This window comes from Onthophagus taurus, chromosome 11, assembly GCF_036711975.1.
Source record: "Onthophagus taurus isolate NC chromosome 11, IU_Otau_3.0, whole genome shotgun sequence".
Taxonomy (NCBI): Eukaryota; Metazoa; Arthropoda; class Insecta; order Coleoptera; family Scarabaeidae; genus Onthophagus; species Onthophagus taurus.
In genome coordinates, this window is record NC_091976.1 from 5,114,889 (window position 1) to 5,132,271 (window position 17,383).

General features: G+C 36.2%; 2 protein-coding genes and 1 long non-coding RNA gene across 3 annotated transcripts; 1 reads left to right on the top strand and 2 right to left on the bottom strand.

Annotated features, from left to right (window-relative positions):
• The first annotated feature begins 198 nt into the window (after window positions 1-198).
• LOC139432164 (uncharacterized) lies at window positions 199-1,609 on the top strand. Its single transcript, XR_011642027.1, has 3 exons — window positions 199-263; window positions 322-778; window positions 1,483-1,609. It is a non-coding gene; the product is annotated as an uncharacterized lncRNA (long non-coding RNA).
• A 576-nt stretch (window positions 1,610-2,185) lies between these two features.
• LOC139432018 (uncharacterized) lies at window positions 2,186-2,764 on the bottom strand. Its single transcript, XM_071200347.1, has one exon. It carries the CDS (start codon window positions 2,762-2,764, stop codon window positions 2,186-2,188), a length of 579 nt encoding a protein of 192 aa, XP_071056448.1.
• Window positions 2,765-7,423: 4,659 nt separating this feature from the next.
• On the bottom strand, window positions 7,424-8,550 carry LOC111423004 (uncharacterized). The gene is made up of 8 exons (XM_023056252.2): window positions 8,447-8,550; window positions 8,339-8,386; window positions 8,219-8,278; window positions 8,081-8,146; window positions 7,979-8,020; window positions 7,822-7,911; window positions 7,642-7,758; window positions 7,424-7,583 (listed from the first exon to the last, which is right to left on the bottom strand). The coding sequence occupies exons 1-8, from the start codon at window positions 8,499-8,501 to the stop codon at window positions 7,552-7,554; spliced, it is 510 nt and encodes a 169-aa protein (XP_022912020.2). The 5' UTR covers window positions 8,502-8,550; the 3' UTR covers window positions 7,424-7,551.
• Window positions 8,551-17,383: the final 8,833 nt, after the last annotated feature.

Genomic DNA, 17,383 nt, shown 5'->3' on the forward strand with positions numbered 1-17,383 from the left:
CGCGAAGATTGCTGTTCTGAGATGCCTGCACATAAAGTTCGCTCGAGTCAACTTTTTCTAAGTTTACGAGAGCAATAGGGGTTCCCGTCGCGCGTTCTAAGGACAGGACTGGAGCGCGGCGTGCCAGACTGTTGCAGTAGAAACAGACACAGTTTTATCTCGCATTCTTCATTGCGGTTGAAAACTGTAAGCGCCGATCTCGTATGTGTGAACGTAAAAATTTCCGGTATCATTCGCGATTAGTGTGGCGTTTGGAATTTCAGGTAAGTTTGAAATTTTTGTCTAGAGTTGATAAATTTTTGAATAATTTTTACTTTTTAGATGGTTAAATATGCCTAAAAGTCGAAGGAATAATCAGATTATTGCAGTTGCTGCCATATATACTTATAAAAAAATATTGGAAAAGTCTAAACAGCGAACCAGAAGGGAATGGGTCAAACAATGGAAACAAGATCGTGAGGTACACGGACATATGCCACTTCTACGTCAATTGAGAGAAAATTACCCAGGCGACTATAAGAATTACTTAAGAATGGATTCGACCACATTTGATAAATTATTAGAACTTGTTGGTCCCAAAATTGGGAAGCAAGATTCTGTAATGAGACAGAGTATTAGTCCGGAGGAAAGATTAACGGCAACGCTAAGATTTTTGGCAACGGGTCGATCACTTCAAGATTTGAGTTTCACCACAGGCATTGGTACATCAACTCTTTGTGATTTGATCCCGGAAACTTGTAAGGCCATGTTTGAGTCTTTGAAAGGTGAATACATGAAAGTAAGTAACCTACAAATAATACAAATAATACTTAATTGTACAAATTCCATCCAATGTCAGTGGATCAGCATTTTTATAACTTTCATTAATCATTTAGCAGTAGAAAATTTAAGGAAAAGGATTTAAAAAGTATAACGATAGAATTCTCGTAAAACGATAAAGCAGTATCATTTGAATCGTGACTTAATTGGGGTAATTGATTCATCTGATTCTGCGTATCATTGGATGCAGCACTTGCTGAGTAGTGTGCCTGCCCTACTGATGACTTAGAAATATTAATAGAATGATAGGATAATGGCGATAATACAGTAGATGATCGTGAACCACTACTGGTGTAAGAGTTGAGGGGTCTTCTGCTGGATCCATCACACAATTTGGTTTCACTAGATAAATTATTGAAAAGTCCTCTTGCCAGTACTTGATTGATAAGGCTTTCAGCGTATATGGCTTGGCTTGGAGGCATCCTTTGCAGCTTTTTCGCTACACTCACACCTGCCGCATCAAATTCAGTGAGATCCGTAACGCTTTTCTGAGGCACCAATACGGTTTTACACAATTCAATGAATTCTCTGGTTTCTGTGGAAGTATTTGGCCTTTTTTTGTCTGTTTGGAAATGATCCTTTTTTTTTGAAACTGGTGTCACGACACTCGACGTGGTCTTCTTAGCCTGGAACAAAATCATTAATTGATTTTTTTCTTTGCAGTTTCCAACTTCTAAAGAAGAATGGCTTAATATTTCTAAGGGATTTCAAGACAAAACTGTGGAGGAGCTTTGGATGGTAAACACATCAAATTACGAATTTATTTTTGTGGATGTGGGAAAAAATGGAAGACTATCAGATGGTGGTGTTATCAAGTACACGGACTTTTACGAAAATTAATGAAGTCAAAACTCAATTTATCAGATAACTTCGAAACTGTTAATAATTTAAACTATGTGTTCCTTGGGGACGAAGCGTTTAGTCTACATGAACATTTTTTAAAACCATTTCCACAAAAGGAACTTGATTATGCTAAACGAATCTTTAATTATAGATTGTCCAGGGCAAGGAACGTAAAAGAAAATGCTTTTGGTCAAATAGCAGCTAAATTCAGAATTCTCCACACAGCAATAAACATAGCTCCCACAAAAATAAAATATGTAGTTATATAGTATTAGCTATTTGCGCATTACACAATTTTTTTGTTAAAACTAAAAACACCATATGCATCTAGTTCAACTTTTGATCAGTATAATGCCAATGGATGTATTCAAATGGGGGACTGGAGAAATAATAGTGTAGATATGGTCAATCTACAGCCATGTATCTCAGCGAGAAATGCTAGTTCATCAGCAAAAATAGTTCGTGAAGCTTATATGCATTATTTCAATGGAGATGGAAAAATAGACTTTCAAGATGAAATGCTTCATCTATCTTCATCTATCATTACTTGATAGGGTATCCAGTTGTACGAATGCCTATTACCTGTGTAATAAAATAACATGTCAGATAAACTTATCTCGGTGTTTTCAATATTTTCGTTATTTCCTGGACTGCTGATAAGTTCTTCAGAAAATCCGACCGATGCTTCCTGATCCTGCTCCAAATCATCCTCCTCAAGAATCTGATTATCCTCGGTGTTAGGAATGTTACTTATACTAGCAGTGGGTAGTTCCTGATCCTTCGTGAATAATAGCAAGTCGAAATACCACAAAGATGGTACATAAACATCATCAGTTGATGATCCACTTCTCTTTGACGACTCTACTTTCTTGAGTTCCTTTCGGAAAGATCCTCGCAAGCTCTGAAGCTTTTTAACCACAAAATCGCGATTTGCCTCTGGATATATGCTTTGGCAAAGTTTCACCAACTTTTCGTATGCATCGTTTTTTAAATTTTTGTTTGTGTACTCTTTAGATCTTATTTTCCATAAGCACGGATTAGATTTATATTCCTCTATGAAGTTGATCATGAAATCTTTTGACCAATATCGCGTATCAGTCATAATAAGTTATTTTTATGTCAAATACTTGCAAAACAAATCCACACTTTAGACCGCGTGTAAGTATTTTTTAAAAGAGACAAAACTCCGCGATAAAAGCATCCCGAACTCGACTGCTGTATCACGCGTTCCTAGCATGCGCGCGCGAAATGTGTTCACAAGCAAGTTCAAACCTGCGTGACTGGAACGGGCCATTCCAAGACTGCGTGAAAGTGTGTACGTGTGAAAGCCCCTAATGAGTACGATGTCAGCGGAAACTCGGCTGATCGAGAACGTTCTAAAATAATATAGGATCCGGAAATGGACCTACAGCGCGGGAAGTACGCGTGGAAGGGGAAAGCTATCGTCGATCGGAGCGAGTAGTGCGATTCGGTATCCGACCGCATGAACGTCGTTCTGAACTTGCTCTTTGTTGTATGCAATAAAGACGTTTTAAAGTTTAACGAAAAGTTTTACAACATTAATTCCCTAATGTTTATTTATTATAGAAACATTTAGTTTTACAATTTTCCGGGGGGGCTTAAGCCCCGTAGCGCCGACTATCAATCAACTTTTTCGTGGTATCCTCATTTCCGTCCATCGACGGTAGTAAACTACCGGCTACTTCTAAATCAAAAGCTTCATTGTTTCTTGAATATTTAATCTACTAATGAGGATACCATGAATTTCCTTAATTACGCTTTCTATTGTTTTATTATAGATACTAATTTCATTCGCTACATCTACGTTTTTTAAGCTTTCACTATTATCCCGAATTAATTGTTTTAATCTAAATATTGTAAAATAGTTTAATATTTCTAATTTTTTGTTATTAAATAAGTACTTACTAAATTTTTTCTCGCTTCTTGATTATCTTTTATTCTATTAGTTCTAAATATCTTAATTTCATTTAATAGTTTCTTGAAAACTTCGACGATTTCCATGTAGATCTTAAAATCAACCGAACTTTACACATCACGCGCGCACATTATCTTCTTCTGCATTCTCTTCTCATATCACGCCACAAGAAATATCCAATGATAACCACAATGAAGAGTGTAGGAGACTAGGTATTTCGTGCCTCTCTTTGTTCTTTATTTTGTTTTTTTTTCTTTTTGTTAATTTTGTCTGTATATAGAATAACTTTAGTTTATTATTTGTATGCATTTGATACGCCTTGCACATCTGAACGTCAGATCGCTTTTGCCTAAATTAGTAGATGTTAAAACTATATTATGTGATAATCATTTTGATGTTTTGGTTTTGACCGAAACGTGGTTGAATCCAAATACTGAGTACGATTTTGGATTTGATGGTTATAGAATTGTCAGATTTGATAGGACTGATCGTGGTGGGGGTGTTGCGATAGTCTTCCGTGATTACTTTGACTATAAACCTATTGCGGTTGGTGGTGATATTGAGCAGGTTTGGCTTCAATTTTTCTTTCCTAAGTCCTCTATTTTTGTCGGTGGGATATACAGACCGCCTCACATTAATTGTAGAGACTTTTTGAGTAGTGTTGAGGAAGTATACACTACTTGTGTTGCTGAAACCGAAAACATTTTTTGTTTGGGTGACCTGAACATCGGTCTTCTGAACGTGGATGGTCCATTTATTAACCTGTTTCATGAATTCTTGGATGTGTGCTCGGCTGTGCAACTAATAGGTGATCTGACTCGTGCGACCAATGCTGTTATGACATTGTTGGATGTCATCGTCACATCTTGCTGTCGTTTGGTGAGTGTTAGTGGTGTATTGCCGTGTGATTTGTACCTAAGATTCCTCCTCGGTTATTAACCGTGCGTATGCTGCGTGGTGTCGATGAGTGGGCTTTCAATAGCGATCTGCAGTCGGTGCCTTTTCACAAAATATTTTTCATGGATAACATTAATTGTAAAGTTCAAAACTTTAATAACTTGTTGCTGACTTTATTTGACAGACATGCCCCTTTAACCGTAAGGAGGTTTACCAAAAAGGTCGTACCTTGGTTAACACCAAATATTAAATTGCTTATGGACAAACGTGATAGGGCAAAGAATAAATACAAGCGTACGTTCAGGTGCTGATTGGGTTGCTTATAAGGAGCTGAGGAATTTTACTACAACCTGCATTAGAAGAGAAAGAAAATCATATCTGGAATTTTTATATCAGACGTCTCGGGGTGCTGAACTGTGGAAACAATTGAATCATTTGGGTATTTGTGGTACGAAATGTTCACAGCAAATAACTGCTCACTTGAATCGACCAGATGAGGTTAACGATTTCTTTATTGATTCAGTCCCTTCTTTGAACCTTGCAACGCGTTTCAGTTTTAATGACTTACCGCCTTTAAATTTGATTCAAACTAATTTTAAGTTGGTATTTGTATCCGAAGCTGATATAATAAAAGCTATTTCCTCAATTTCTTCTAGAGCTGCCGGTGCTGATAATATCAGTATGAGTATGTTGAATATGTGTCTTCCATTTATATTACCCTACTTGACACATTTACTCAATGTTTGCATTGAAACTTCGGAAGTTGACAATTGTGGTTCCTATCCCAAAAAAACGTGATCCATCTGAGCCCAAAGATCTGCGGCCGATTAGCATATTGCCAATTTTATCTAAAGTTCTGGAAAGAATTATGTTTAATCAGTTGCATCAATTTGTTCAACTTAATATTTTACCGAAGCATCAATCTGGTTTTCGTAGAAACCATAGCTGCGGTACTGCTCTTCTCAAGGTAACTAATGATATTTTACAGGCTCGAGATAAAGGATTATGTACGTTGGTAGTCTTGTTGGATTTTAGTTATGCTTTTGATAGTGTTTGTCATGACTTGCTTGTGGAATTGTTAAAGTATATTGGCTTCAGTGAATCCGCTTTAAACTTAATTGAAAATTATTTAAGTAATAGGCATCAGTCGGTTAGAATCGGTGATGCTTTGCCTGAATTTCGCTGTTTGAGCAAGGGTGTACCGCAAGGTACTATTTTAGGGCCTATTCTATTTTCTTTATATACATCTCAAATCGTTAGGGGGTTAAATCATTGTGAGTACCATATGTATGCGGATGACTTGCAGATGTATGTTTCCTTTGATCCACGCGACTTCGCGTTGGGTATTACGAATATGCACAAAGACCTTGATTACATTCATAAAGTGGCTCGGGAATACGGTCTACATCTTAATCCGAGTAAATCCAATGCTATACTTTTTGGAAATTCCGCTATATGTAATAGTTTTCGGGAAAGTATTGATTTGCAAATTGATAGTTGTAACATTCCTTTGGTTAGTGAGGTAAAGAATTTGGGTATGATTATGGACAACAGTTTTCGTTATAAGAAGCATGTCTCCAACTGTATATCTAGGGCTTATTATCATCTGAGGATGTTGTTTCCTCATCGACACTACCTTGGTATTCATCTGAAAAAGGTGTTAGCGATGTAACACGTATTCAACGAGTGCAAAATTCGTGTCTTCGGTATATATATGGAATTAGAAAATATAACCGAATATCTTATAAACTGAAGGATGCGGAATGGCTAAATATGTATCATCGTAGGAAAGTGCAGTGTTTGTGCCTATACCATAAAATTATAAACTACAAGGAACCACAGTATCTCTACCAACTGATAAATTTCCGAAGTGATGTCCACCGAATAAATACGCGATTTCGTGGAAGACTGTCGCCACCCTTCTATCGTTTGTCTTTGTTTCAGAGATCATACATATTTCAAATAACTTCGAAATATAATAAGGTGGACGATAATTGCAAGGGGTTCTCACTACGAAGGTTTAAATTTACACAGAAATATTCTTGTTTTCTTGAACAATGTCTACATGGGGGCAAACGCTGATCTGACATGTTTTGCAATCTTGTTGTTGTATCTAGCTGTTGCTTTGTAATTTTTGGCCGAGTCATGTTTTTCTTTTTTTGTTTCTTAGGTTAGTTAGAGCAGCTGTACTAACTAGTACAAGCTGGAACTTGCCTATATTCTTTTGTATGTTTTTTTTTTGTACAATTAAGCTTATTTTCTAATAAAGGCATTTATTATTACCACAATTTCCGTAACATATTTTACACTAAATTGGACATCCGAAGTAGTACCGCCACTGTTACCAGCTTGGCTAATTATAACCTCTTTTTCCTCTTTCGATTGATTATAACCCATTTTTGATAATGCGATAATTTTCGGTAATCTTCAAAACTGATGTCGTTGATTCGTACAATTCATTTTTTTTTAATTTTCTTTATTCGTTGTATCCTGGCAGGATCGCCATGTAATGTCCTTTTTTTATGGAGGGTTGTGTGGTGAAAGGAAACCCAATCTTCCCTTTACTAATTTGTACTTTATTTCTATTACTAATTCTTATACATTTTATCCTTCTAACCAATTCTTACACCTAATTGATGCCGAATGTCGTTTTACAACGCAGACTCGATTACTAATATATTTGCTGAGGTGTATATTTTACCTGAGTTCAATACACCTCAGTTTTTACCTACAATGTAATCTACCTTCACACCTTCCCGGTTTTATAAAATAAAATTAACGTTACAATGTTTATTTTATTTATTACTATTCTGAAGTATTATTGAGTAAAAATGAGGTGAGAAGGGTGTGATGGTGTGATAGTTTAAAGTTAAATTTAATATTGTTATGTTGGTTTATAAAATATGTGAATATAAATCATAAATTAAATTTTATTTTTACTATTTTATTGAAACCCAATTACCCAAACACCCTTTATTTTATAATTTTTTGAAATTGGATATAATAAAATAAATTATATTATTTTAATTTGGTTTTCCTCATTTCTTACAATCGCCTTAATTTTTCGTTGTATTACAATCTAATAAACCTAAAACATAGAAGGGAAAATTTGAAAATTAATTCAATCAAAAGATTGATTATTTTACCTGTTAGATCTTGTATAACCCCCTTGCTATTTTGTACTAACGTAGGCATTTTATCGTTCATTACTTTATCAACTAGTTCCGAGCCTAACTTTGTTTTCAAAATTTGGATGAGACCATCTAAAAACAATAACGATTCAAAATTTTATTGAATTTAATTAAAGAGGTAATTCGTTTTCGTACCAGCACTCTCTAGGCAACATGTTAATTTCTTAATAGCTTGTTGTAATAAGCCACACTTAACGCAGTCTTCTAATACTTTTGTAGATTCAACTACAAATAAATTATAAATTAAAGAATTGTTCATTACATTTATTTAATAACAATAATGTTGACTTACGAATATATATGATCAAATGCTCTTGTTGTTGTACAATGCCGACTGAAAATTAAAAACGATAAAAACACTTTTAATAAATTAAATTTTTATTTAAATATTTACTTGTAAGTTTTATAACCTTAATATCATTCTTTGATGCATTCTCACGTGATGTAATTAAACCTCTTTCTAAAAAAATGTAATGTTTGTTAAACAAACGTTTATTTATTAATTAAAAACATCTTAAAAAAGAAAACTCACCAGATTGACGAAGAAGTTGTAAATTTTCTTGGAGTTTATTAATACATGCATCTAGTACTTCTGAAAAAAATAAATTAAATTATCGGATTTTACTAAATTAATTAATGTTTTTTGGTCTACCTTGATCCTTTTTAGACAAATTTTTATTACAAGTATCAACGGAAGCCGCTAATGAAAAAAATATGTAATCATTAAAAATGAAATAACAAATCGTAAAAGTAATCAAACCTTGAATGCTGGAAACACCCAAAATAGTTAGTAACAAAGAAATGTTGAATTTCATTTTTTATTTTTCTGGAAAAAGATTGTATATATTCAAGTTTCGCCCAAAACTAAGTCTGTAACTAAATCGTTTGGCTTTTATACTTCCAAAAAGTCATTAAATAAGATAAAAAGATGATTAAAAAATAGTACAGCAAAATTTTTCTTTATCTAAGATATTTTACTTTAAAACAATTTTTGTTTAAATTCTTTTAAAATTGAATAGCTATTTCAAAAAACGATATGAAAATAATTTACATAAATTAACCATTAACCCCTTTGCCCTTCAATTTAAAACATACAAACAAAGAAAATATTTAAAATGATTGGATTCATATTTTTAATATGACGTTTTGTGACTTTCGTTCCAAAAGTTGTTTTGTCTCATGGTCCGTTTCCCGAGTGTTACAATTTTTACTATAAGAGTTTTTTGTAATATCCTCTGAATCCCGGGTGTAACCATTGATATCTTTTAAAAAGATGTTTCATTTAAAATTACAAAGTTGACCCATTTTCCAGAAAAGCTAAAAGCGATAAACAATTTTTTATGCAAAACTATTTGGGTTAACAAAAAATAAAAATCGATGATTTACCGGGGGGCGAGGTATTTAAATTAAAACGACCTCATGATCTTCATGATCCATCCTATGTACCTGATAGTAAGAAACCTCATTTAGTAACTCAAGCTGATCTTAAGGATCTGGTTCGTGACGAAGAACTGAAAAAGTACTTTTCACAAGAAGAAAATTTTGCTTATTGCAATGATATTATTTGGTTATGAACTTGATAGATATTAAATTTAAACCACAAGATTGACGTTTGTTAAAAGTTATACTGTTTCCGTATGAGTTTTCAAGGTTGATGGCCTCAGTTTTGAGTCCATTGGGATCGGATACTGCACAATGGTATTTAGACGATATTCTGATAGCGGCGGTAACTTGACCAGAAATGATGCAGAAGTTACGAAGAGTGTTTGAAGCATTAAAAAGTCGGCGAAATTAACGTTGAACATTAAAAAGTGTTATTTCGGTAAGGCAGAGGTGGAATTTTTGGGACACATTTTATCTGAAGGACGAATTAAAGATGAAGGCAGTAGCAGACTATCCGAGACCAGCAACAGTTCACGAGGTGCGACGATTCCTGGGTATGACCTCCTTTTTTCGAAAAGTTTGTGAAAGATTACGCCAAAAGGGCACGGGCTTTGAGCGACCTAACAAAGAAAGAAACAAAATATAACTGGAGGGTTTATCAGGAGGACGCTTTCAACGATTTGAAGGAAGCCCTCACCAAAGGGCCTATATTACATCTTTTCAACCCAAGAGCAGAAAAAATGGAGCTACACACGGACGCTAGTTCCTTGGGTTTAGCCGGTATTCTGCTGCAGACACAGAGCGATGGGGATCGACATCCCGTTTATTACCTATCGAAGAAGACGAATGACGCCGAAAAGAACTATCATTCGTCATTGTGTACTGACTAGAGAAGCTAAGACATCTTTTAATTGGTATTCCTGTAAATGTCTATACAGATTGTCGGGCAGTGGTATACCTGAACGTAAAGAAAACACAAAATCCGCAGATTGCGTGTTGGTTCAGTATCGTTCAGGAGTATGATTTGATGATCAGGTATAGACCGGGTTCTAAGATGGAACATGTGGATGCTTTGTCTCGAGTTCCAGTTGATAATGAAAACGACGAAACAGATGAAATTTTAGACAGAGGAGAGGTGCTGAGTATCATGTCTGAAGAAGATCACATCACTGCAGTACAACACGCAGATAAAGATCTACAAGGAAGATTTAAGTTTTTGCGTAAAAACGAAGAGGACCGGACGAAAGAAGAGAAACTATTAACGCATGGGTTTAAGGCAGGGTTCGAATAAACCATGATTTAAAAAAAAATCAATGATTTAAATCATGATATGATAAAAAAATCTTTTTTTTTTTTGATTTTTTTAGTTTCCAGTGTTTTACTGCTATTTCTTTCGTTTAATAACACGTTTCTATGTGTTAGTTTTTTTTTATATCATACTCGAGACAATCGTAGCAACGAAGCCCTGCTAACCGTTTTTTTGTTGTTTTTCCTATATAAAAAGTGTTTCGTGCTTGAAATCTTTAGTCTCTGTTAACAAACTGTAAAGGTGAAGTGGCTAAAATAAAATGAGCGGCAGAAAAAAAGACAAAATTTGGCATTATTACTTCGAAAAAATGGAAAAAGGAAAGACCGGTAGCAGATCAATTTGTAAGAATTGCGGAAAAAATATACAAGGACTAGTTCAAAGGATGAAAGAACACCATGAGAAGTGCAAACTCAAAATCTCTGATAGAGGAGACCCTGTACCATGTAACATAGAAAGTAATTTAGTTGAAGGTAAATAGTATTTATTGCAACTTAAAACGACGTAAATGAATAAAATAGTACTATTTTCAACCTATAGTTTGCGCTTGTATAACCACTGAAACTGGACACACTTTTTTATATGAAACTATAGATACATCCGCAAATCCCCATACAAGTGACTATTTAACTGAAATTGCTTGCAATATAATTTCCTCATGTAAATCAAAATATAACTGTAACGTGACATCATTTGTAACAGATAATGCTGCTAATATGGCACTAATGCGAAAAACCTTACAAGAAAAATTGGACCCCAGCATTTCAGTGATAACTTATGGGTGTTCAGTTCATCTTTTAAACCTACTTTGCAAAGATTTAGAAGTAACAAATATCAAAGAGCACGTTACACAAATTATAAAGTATTTGAGAAATAATCAATAAGCAAGGGCCAAATACAGACAGCTTGATGGAAAAGCATTAGTGCTGCCATGTGATGTGAGATGGAATAGTATGGCAGATTGTTTGGAAGTATATGTAAGTCAATGGGATAAACTATTAAAAGTGTGTGATGAGAATAAAAACGAAATAGATTCGACAATATACAAAAAAGTTTCAAACATTGGTCTCAAACGCTCAGCGGAAGATTATTTGAATGTTTTAAAACCCATAACTATAGCACTTGACAAATTACAAAAAAAGAATGCTTTCCTCTCTGATGCAGTGGAAATATGGAAAGAATTGAAAACATTACTCGAGGAAAAATTATTATCTGTACAAATGAAAGTTTTTGATAAACGGTATAAGCAGGCACTTACGTCTAACCATTAAATAGCCTATATTTTAGATGTTACTAAAACTATGTATAAGTTAATATCTGTAGAAAAAGAGGAGGCCTTAAATACAATTAAGGAAATGTATGCTAATACCGGTTTACTACCGCTAATTATAAAACTAGAAGCAAAAATGGAACCATTTTCATCAGTAATGTTTTCGGAGGAAGTCTTATGTAATGTAAGTGCTTTACAATGGTGGGTGTATCACAAACACACATTGCTGAAGTAGAGAAGGTACTGCCAATATTAAAGCAATTTTTATGTGCGGCTTGTTCATCAGCTTCTGTTGAGAGAATATTTTCAACATTTGGGCTTGTTCACTCTACTTTACGAAACAAGTTAGGTGTTGAAAAGGCAGGAAAACTTGTTTTCTTATATAAGTATTACAATCTTAATTAATTACATCCCATACCGAGCCCACAGAGGCCTTTCGACCGCGTTCATGTAGATCAGCTGGGACCTTTTGTGCGAAGCGTGAGTGGTAACGTTCATTTGTTGGTAGCAATCGACGCGTTGACTAAATTCGTTAAACTCTACCCAGTGCGAGATACGAAATCAAAAACAACGGTTCGGGCATTAGCAAAAATTGATCGGAGATTTTGGGATTCCAAGACGAATAGTGTGCGACCGAGGAACGACATTTACCTCTGGTGAAGTTGGACGGTTCGCGAATAGATACGGGATCCAAGTGACTTATAATTCGACTAGTCAAATGATCTAGTCGAACGGGTAAACAGATAATGAGACTTGGAACAAAGGAATCTCAATGATAGAGAAAAATCTCAACAGTGCTGTAAACAAGACAACTAACCGTACACCATATGAGGCGTTATATGGATATCTACCGAACTTTGCCGATGGAAGGTTAACAACTAAAGCTGGGCGAGAAGTTTAGAAACCAGCGAAAGAAATGCAGGACGAGATTCGTAAAACAATTACCGAAGAGCAAGTGAAAATGAAAAGGCGGGTAGATGTAAAGAGATTTTTGGGTGTTAAGTATGATGTAATGCGAAGAAATCCGGTGGGAACAGGCGAGCCAACTAAGCTACAACCTAAATATAGAGGACCCCTTGTTATAACCGAGGTACTACCCTCCGATACATATCTAAAGAGTTGTAGTAAGTAAATAATTTTAACTCTTTTTTAAAAATTAAAATGCAAAGACAGACGTGTTGTCTGGTTGATTGCTTATAATCGAATAATATTTACATCGAAATCAACAAAAATGGTAACATAGGTAATTTATGATAATAAGGTAATTTGATAAAAATTATAATTTCTATGTGAAGGTAGGCTGTGTACGCTACAGTTACTCCCCCTTCCACAAGAAAACCAAACGTAAAAAGCAATATTAAAAGTACGAAAATAAAAGATAAATTAGCAAGAAAAATTAAAGTGAACTTTGAATTGTTTTTTGGTAGACAATGCGTCGTTACTATTCCAGTTATTTGACTTGTCATTAAGTAAAAATGCGGGTTTTAAACGATTTATAATTATAAGTAAGTCCTTATTATTTCTTGAAATTATGAATGTCGTTCGAAGCCTTTTAAGAATTTTAAAAGGGCCTTCGTAACGAGGGGTAAGTGAAGGTTGCATGTCTTCAATTTTGATAAAAACGTAATCAGATTTAAAAAGATCTTTATGAAGAAAAGGTTTGTCTCGTGAATGAAATGACGTTTCGATTGGTTGTAGGTTTGAAAATGTTTCACGCAAATTCTGCAAAATAGGTTCCGTCTCTAACGAATGTTGTGGTTTTATGAAGAATTCACCAGGTAGTCATCGAGACGTCTTTCTTCACTCAAAGAAAGTCTGTCAATCAAAATTTTTTTGAGTGGCAAATACAAATTATCTACCGGGGGATGTTGAATAACGTCTAGAATTAATGTGATGACATCGTTTGGAAGATGAGTTAGAACTAAATGATATTTTGTTTTATCGTTTTGCAGCCGTGACAAAACGAATTGTGATTCAATAATCGTAAACCACGCTGCTGGATTTGAAGTCCAAAAAGGCGGTAAAGTAAATTTCGTAATAATGTCCAAGTAATTGTCGCCAATAGTAGCATCCACCATTGTAAAAAATTATATTAATAATGAAAATAAAATTATCGGATGTCAAATATGACAAATGATAAAGAATATAAAATGCAATTTGCTGCTTTTTCGTGATTAAATTTCTTGATTAAGAAAGAATAACACCAACCGTTCTCCACGAATCCAAAGAGAAATTATATAACGGGTCGCAAGTAGGGGCTGCAAGGCACTTTCTTAATGTAGCTGTAGCAGCGAAGGGGTTGGAGCAACTTGGTTGGAGCTTAGGTCTGGGAGGTTAAGTTAACTGTTCTTCTTGCTAGTGCAGAGTGGCTGGAGCGATGTGGTTGGAAGTGTCCGGGTTAGGATAGTGAGGATAGTTCGGATGAAGACGAAGATGACAAGGAATTCGCAGAAGAGAATTCGGGAAAGGACATGGAAACAGTGGAATTAGAGAAAGGAAAAGAACCGAAAGAAAGGACACCGGGAAAGGCGAGTCAACGAACACGAAGACGTCCACAACGATTTAATGACTATGACGTAGATTACTTCGGTCAGGAGTCCGAAGATTTCAGGAGGGTCGAGTTTTGACGAAATACACTAAGCATTACACTGAACTAAATTACATTAATAATTAATAAGCATTTATTGTTTTTGATAATTACAATTTTCCCCTTAATACATTCTAATATAATATATGTCATTAGCATATTATTTTCACCCTCCACCCTCTTCCTCCATTTCCATACCCTCGGCTCCTCGGCCCAATCCTCCCCTCATCCATCCCTTTGTCTCCTCACCCCCACAACCATTCTCATCCATCGTTTCCCCTCTCCCCCCTCTCCTAAGATCTGCCCTCGGTCCAACTCCTCCTCCCTCAACTCACTGCACCCATTCAACATATGTTCCAACGTTTCCCATTTCTCCCTGCATAGCCTACACCACCTCTCCTCATCGGCCATCCAGTATCTGTTCGCTCTCTCCTCGTTTCCACAACGGAACCTAGCCACCAAGTTCTTCCCTTCCTTGCATTGCCTGCTCTCTCCATCCCCATACCTCTGCTCCATACATCATCACACTGCTAACCAGACCTTCAAACATAATCTTCCTCGCTGCCACATTCCTTCCAAAGACTCTCTTCCCCCAACTCCATACTTGTCCCATCACCTTATTCGCCTTTTTTGCCATAGCTATCACATGCGACCCCTCCCTGTTGTCCTCCCTGAACACATACCCCAAGTAAGTATACTCCCTAACCTCCTCGATCTCTTTTCCCTCCCATCTCCAGTTTTCTGTTCTTTTTCTCCCCCCCTTACAAAACTTCATCATCCTTGTCTTCTCCCTAAAATATTTTTCCAATGTCTTTATCATATCTTTCATCTCCGCCGCTTCTCTCGCCATGACCACGATGTCATCCGCGTATGCTAATGTAGCGATCCGCAGATCAGTTCAGATTTTGGTAATTAATTATTGATATTTTTATTCATTCTCGGATAGAGGGGATCGCTGCTCGACTCATCCTTCCCTTCCTTTTCTTTTGTCTAATTGTTATAGTTGTAATTGTTAGATTGGTTAAACCACGCGTTGACCAATAAGATTATTCTTAGAGTTAAGAGCGTTCAGGGGGAAAACGTTTTCCTTTTGTTTTCCTTCCCTCTCTTTTGTTTAATTGCTGATGTTGCAATTTCTAATTGGTTGAGCCATGTGTTGGCCAATAAGGACTTTCCTAGAGGAAAGAGCGTCCAGGGGGTAAAGGTTTAAATATTGAGGAGGAGCGCCTTTTGAGCAGTTAAGCAGTTGAGTGAAGTTCAGTTTGGTTTTTATTTAAATTAATTCCTTCGGCGAAGCACCCTATTCGGTTTCGGTTAAGAGTCTTAGTGTAAAGTCCGAGTAAGACTCCGGTAATTCTTAAGTTTGATGTAAGTTATTTAATTAATAATTATTAATTAACTTTTATTCGATCGGATTAAAATTAAAGTGTTATACTTTTTGACGAGTCGCTCCTCTCAATATGATCGCTTTGACCCTTGGTAAGTCGTAAATGTTTTATTTTACATATTAACTTGTAAAGATTGTAACTAATTGCTTTAGCTTTTTCTGATTTGGTATAAACCTACGTAATATTCGATATTATTTTTGAATTATTCATTTTATTAAATTGATCATTTTGTAATTGTTGAACTTAGATATTTTTTGATGTTTTTAATTAAATTGCTTATACAGATTTTCAAGTAAAGTCAGGTAAATTACTAGATTAAAATTTCTCTTGTTAATCAATATAAAGTTTTCGAGTTATTTTTGTAGCTAAATTTTGTTTGTGCCAATTTATTTTAACTTTAATTCTGTTTATTAATTTTAGGTTGTATTTTATTTCTTTTGCTATTGTTTTCGTTTGATTTCACTTCATTAAATTTGTTATTTAAATTTGACTTGATTTCTTTTATTAAATTTCATTTAACTTTGCTCCCTAAATCCAAGCCGGCGTGACAAGGTTCTGCTTGTCGCATACGCCTTTAGCACGCCCACACAACAAAGTAAGAGCCGCTCCTTACACTAACATATGCACTTTTCTACCTCCCACCACCAACCCTCCCATTTGCCCCTTCCCAAATCTATCCTCCAGGTCCGCCGTATACAGTGCAAACAGACTTGGGCTCAGCGGACATCCCTGCCTCAGTCCCTTCGTCGTCCAAAACACGTCGCTCAGCTTATCTCCCACTTTTATCCTAGCCATAGTCTCCATGTATATTTCCTTTACTCTCGCAATTAGGTGTTCCGTGATCCCCCTCCTCCCCATCTCCTCCCACAACTTTCCCCTATCCACCTTACCAAAAGCCGCCTTCAAATCTATAAACAGGGCGTACAATTTTCCTCCCTTCTTATCCAGCTCTCTATCTGCCAGATGCTTCAACACGTACACGTTGTCGATTGCTCCCCTTCCCTTCCGAAAGCCTGCCTGCCCATCCGGCAAAATTCCCCCCAACTCCATCTCCTCCTCCAGTCTTCCCAGCAGTATCTTCGTGTATACCTTGTATGCCGAGTCTAGTAGGTTAATTCCTTTGTAGCTTTCTACCCTTCCCTTATTACCCTTTTTATATACTGGGCAAATTACCCCCACTTTCCATCCCTCCGGAATCCCCCCCCCTCTCCATACGCTATTCATTCCCTCCAACAACTTCACTCTCACCACCCTTGATGTTTCCAACCATGCCTCGTTCTGGATGCCATCTTCCCCTGGCGCCTTTCCCTTCTTCAATCCCCTAAGCACTGCTTCCATCTCCTCTTCTGCTATCTCCTCTCCCCTATCTCTCTGTCCTGATCAACGTGCTCCCCATTTCCGCTCGCCTTCTGCCGTCCCCCCCCCTTTACCTCCACCTCCAACGGTTGGTGATCCGACTCTACCGCTTCTCCCACTTTAAACCTTTCCACCCTCTCCCACATTTCCTGATCCACCAGTACATAATCAATCACAGATGTCCCCCTCGCCCCGATGTAAGTGTACTCCCCTTCCTCTTTATTTCCATTCAGTATCTCCCATCCGTTCTCCTCCATCCATCTCAGCATTTCTGTTCCTTCTCCATTTCGCACAGTATCCTTCGACCGCCGTCGTCCCTCCTCTCCCCATATCTCCACCCTAATATTAAAACCACCCTAATATTTAATTACATTAATATATTGTTGAAGTTTCAATAAAGTTCAGAA

Coding starts and splice junctions, on each gene's coding strand:
- LOC139432018 (XM_071200347.1), bottom strand. CDS start 2,764: ATGACTGATACGCGATATTGGTCAAAAGATTTCATGATCAACTTCATA.
- LOC111423004 (XM_023056252.2), bottom strand. CDS start 8,501: ATGAAATTCAACATTTCTTTGTTACTAACTATTTTGGGTGTTTCCAGC. Junction 8,147..8,218: donor ACAACTTCTTCGTCAATCTG/GTGAGTTTTCTT, acceptor ACATTTTTTTAG/AAAGAGGTTTAATTACATCA. Junction 7,912..7,978: donor GCATTTGATCATATATATTC/GTAAGTCAACAT, acceptor ATTTATTTGTAG/TTGAATCTACAAAAGTATTA.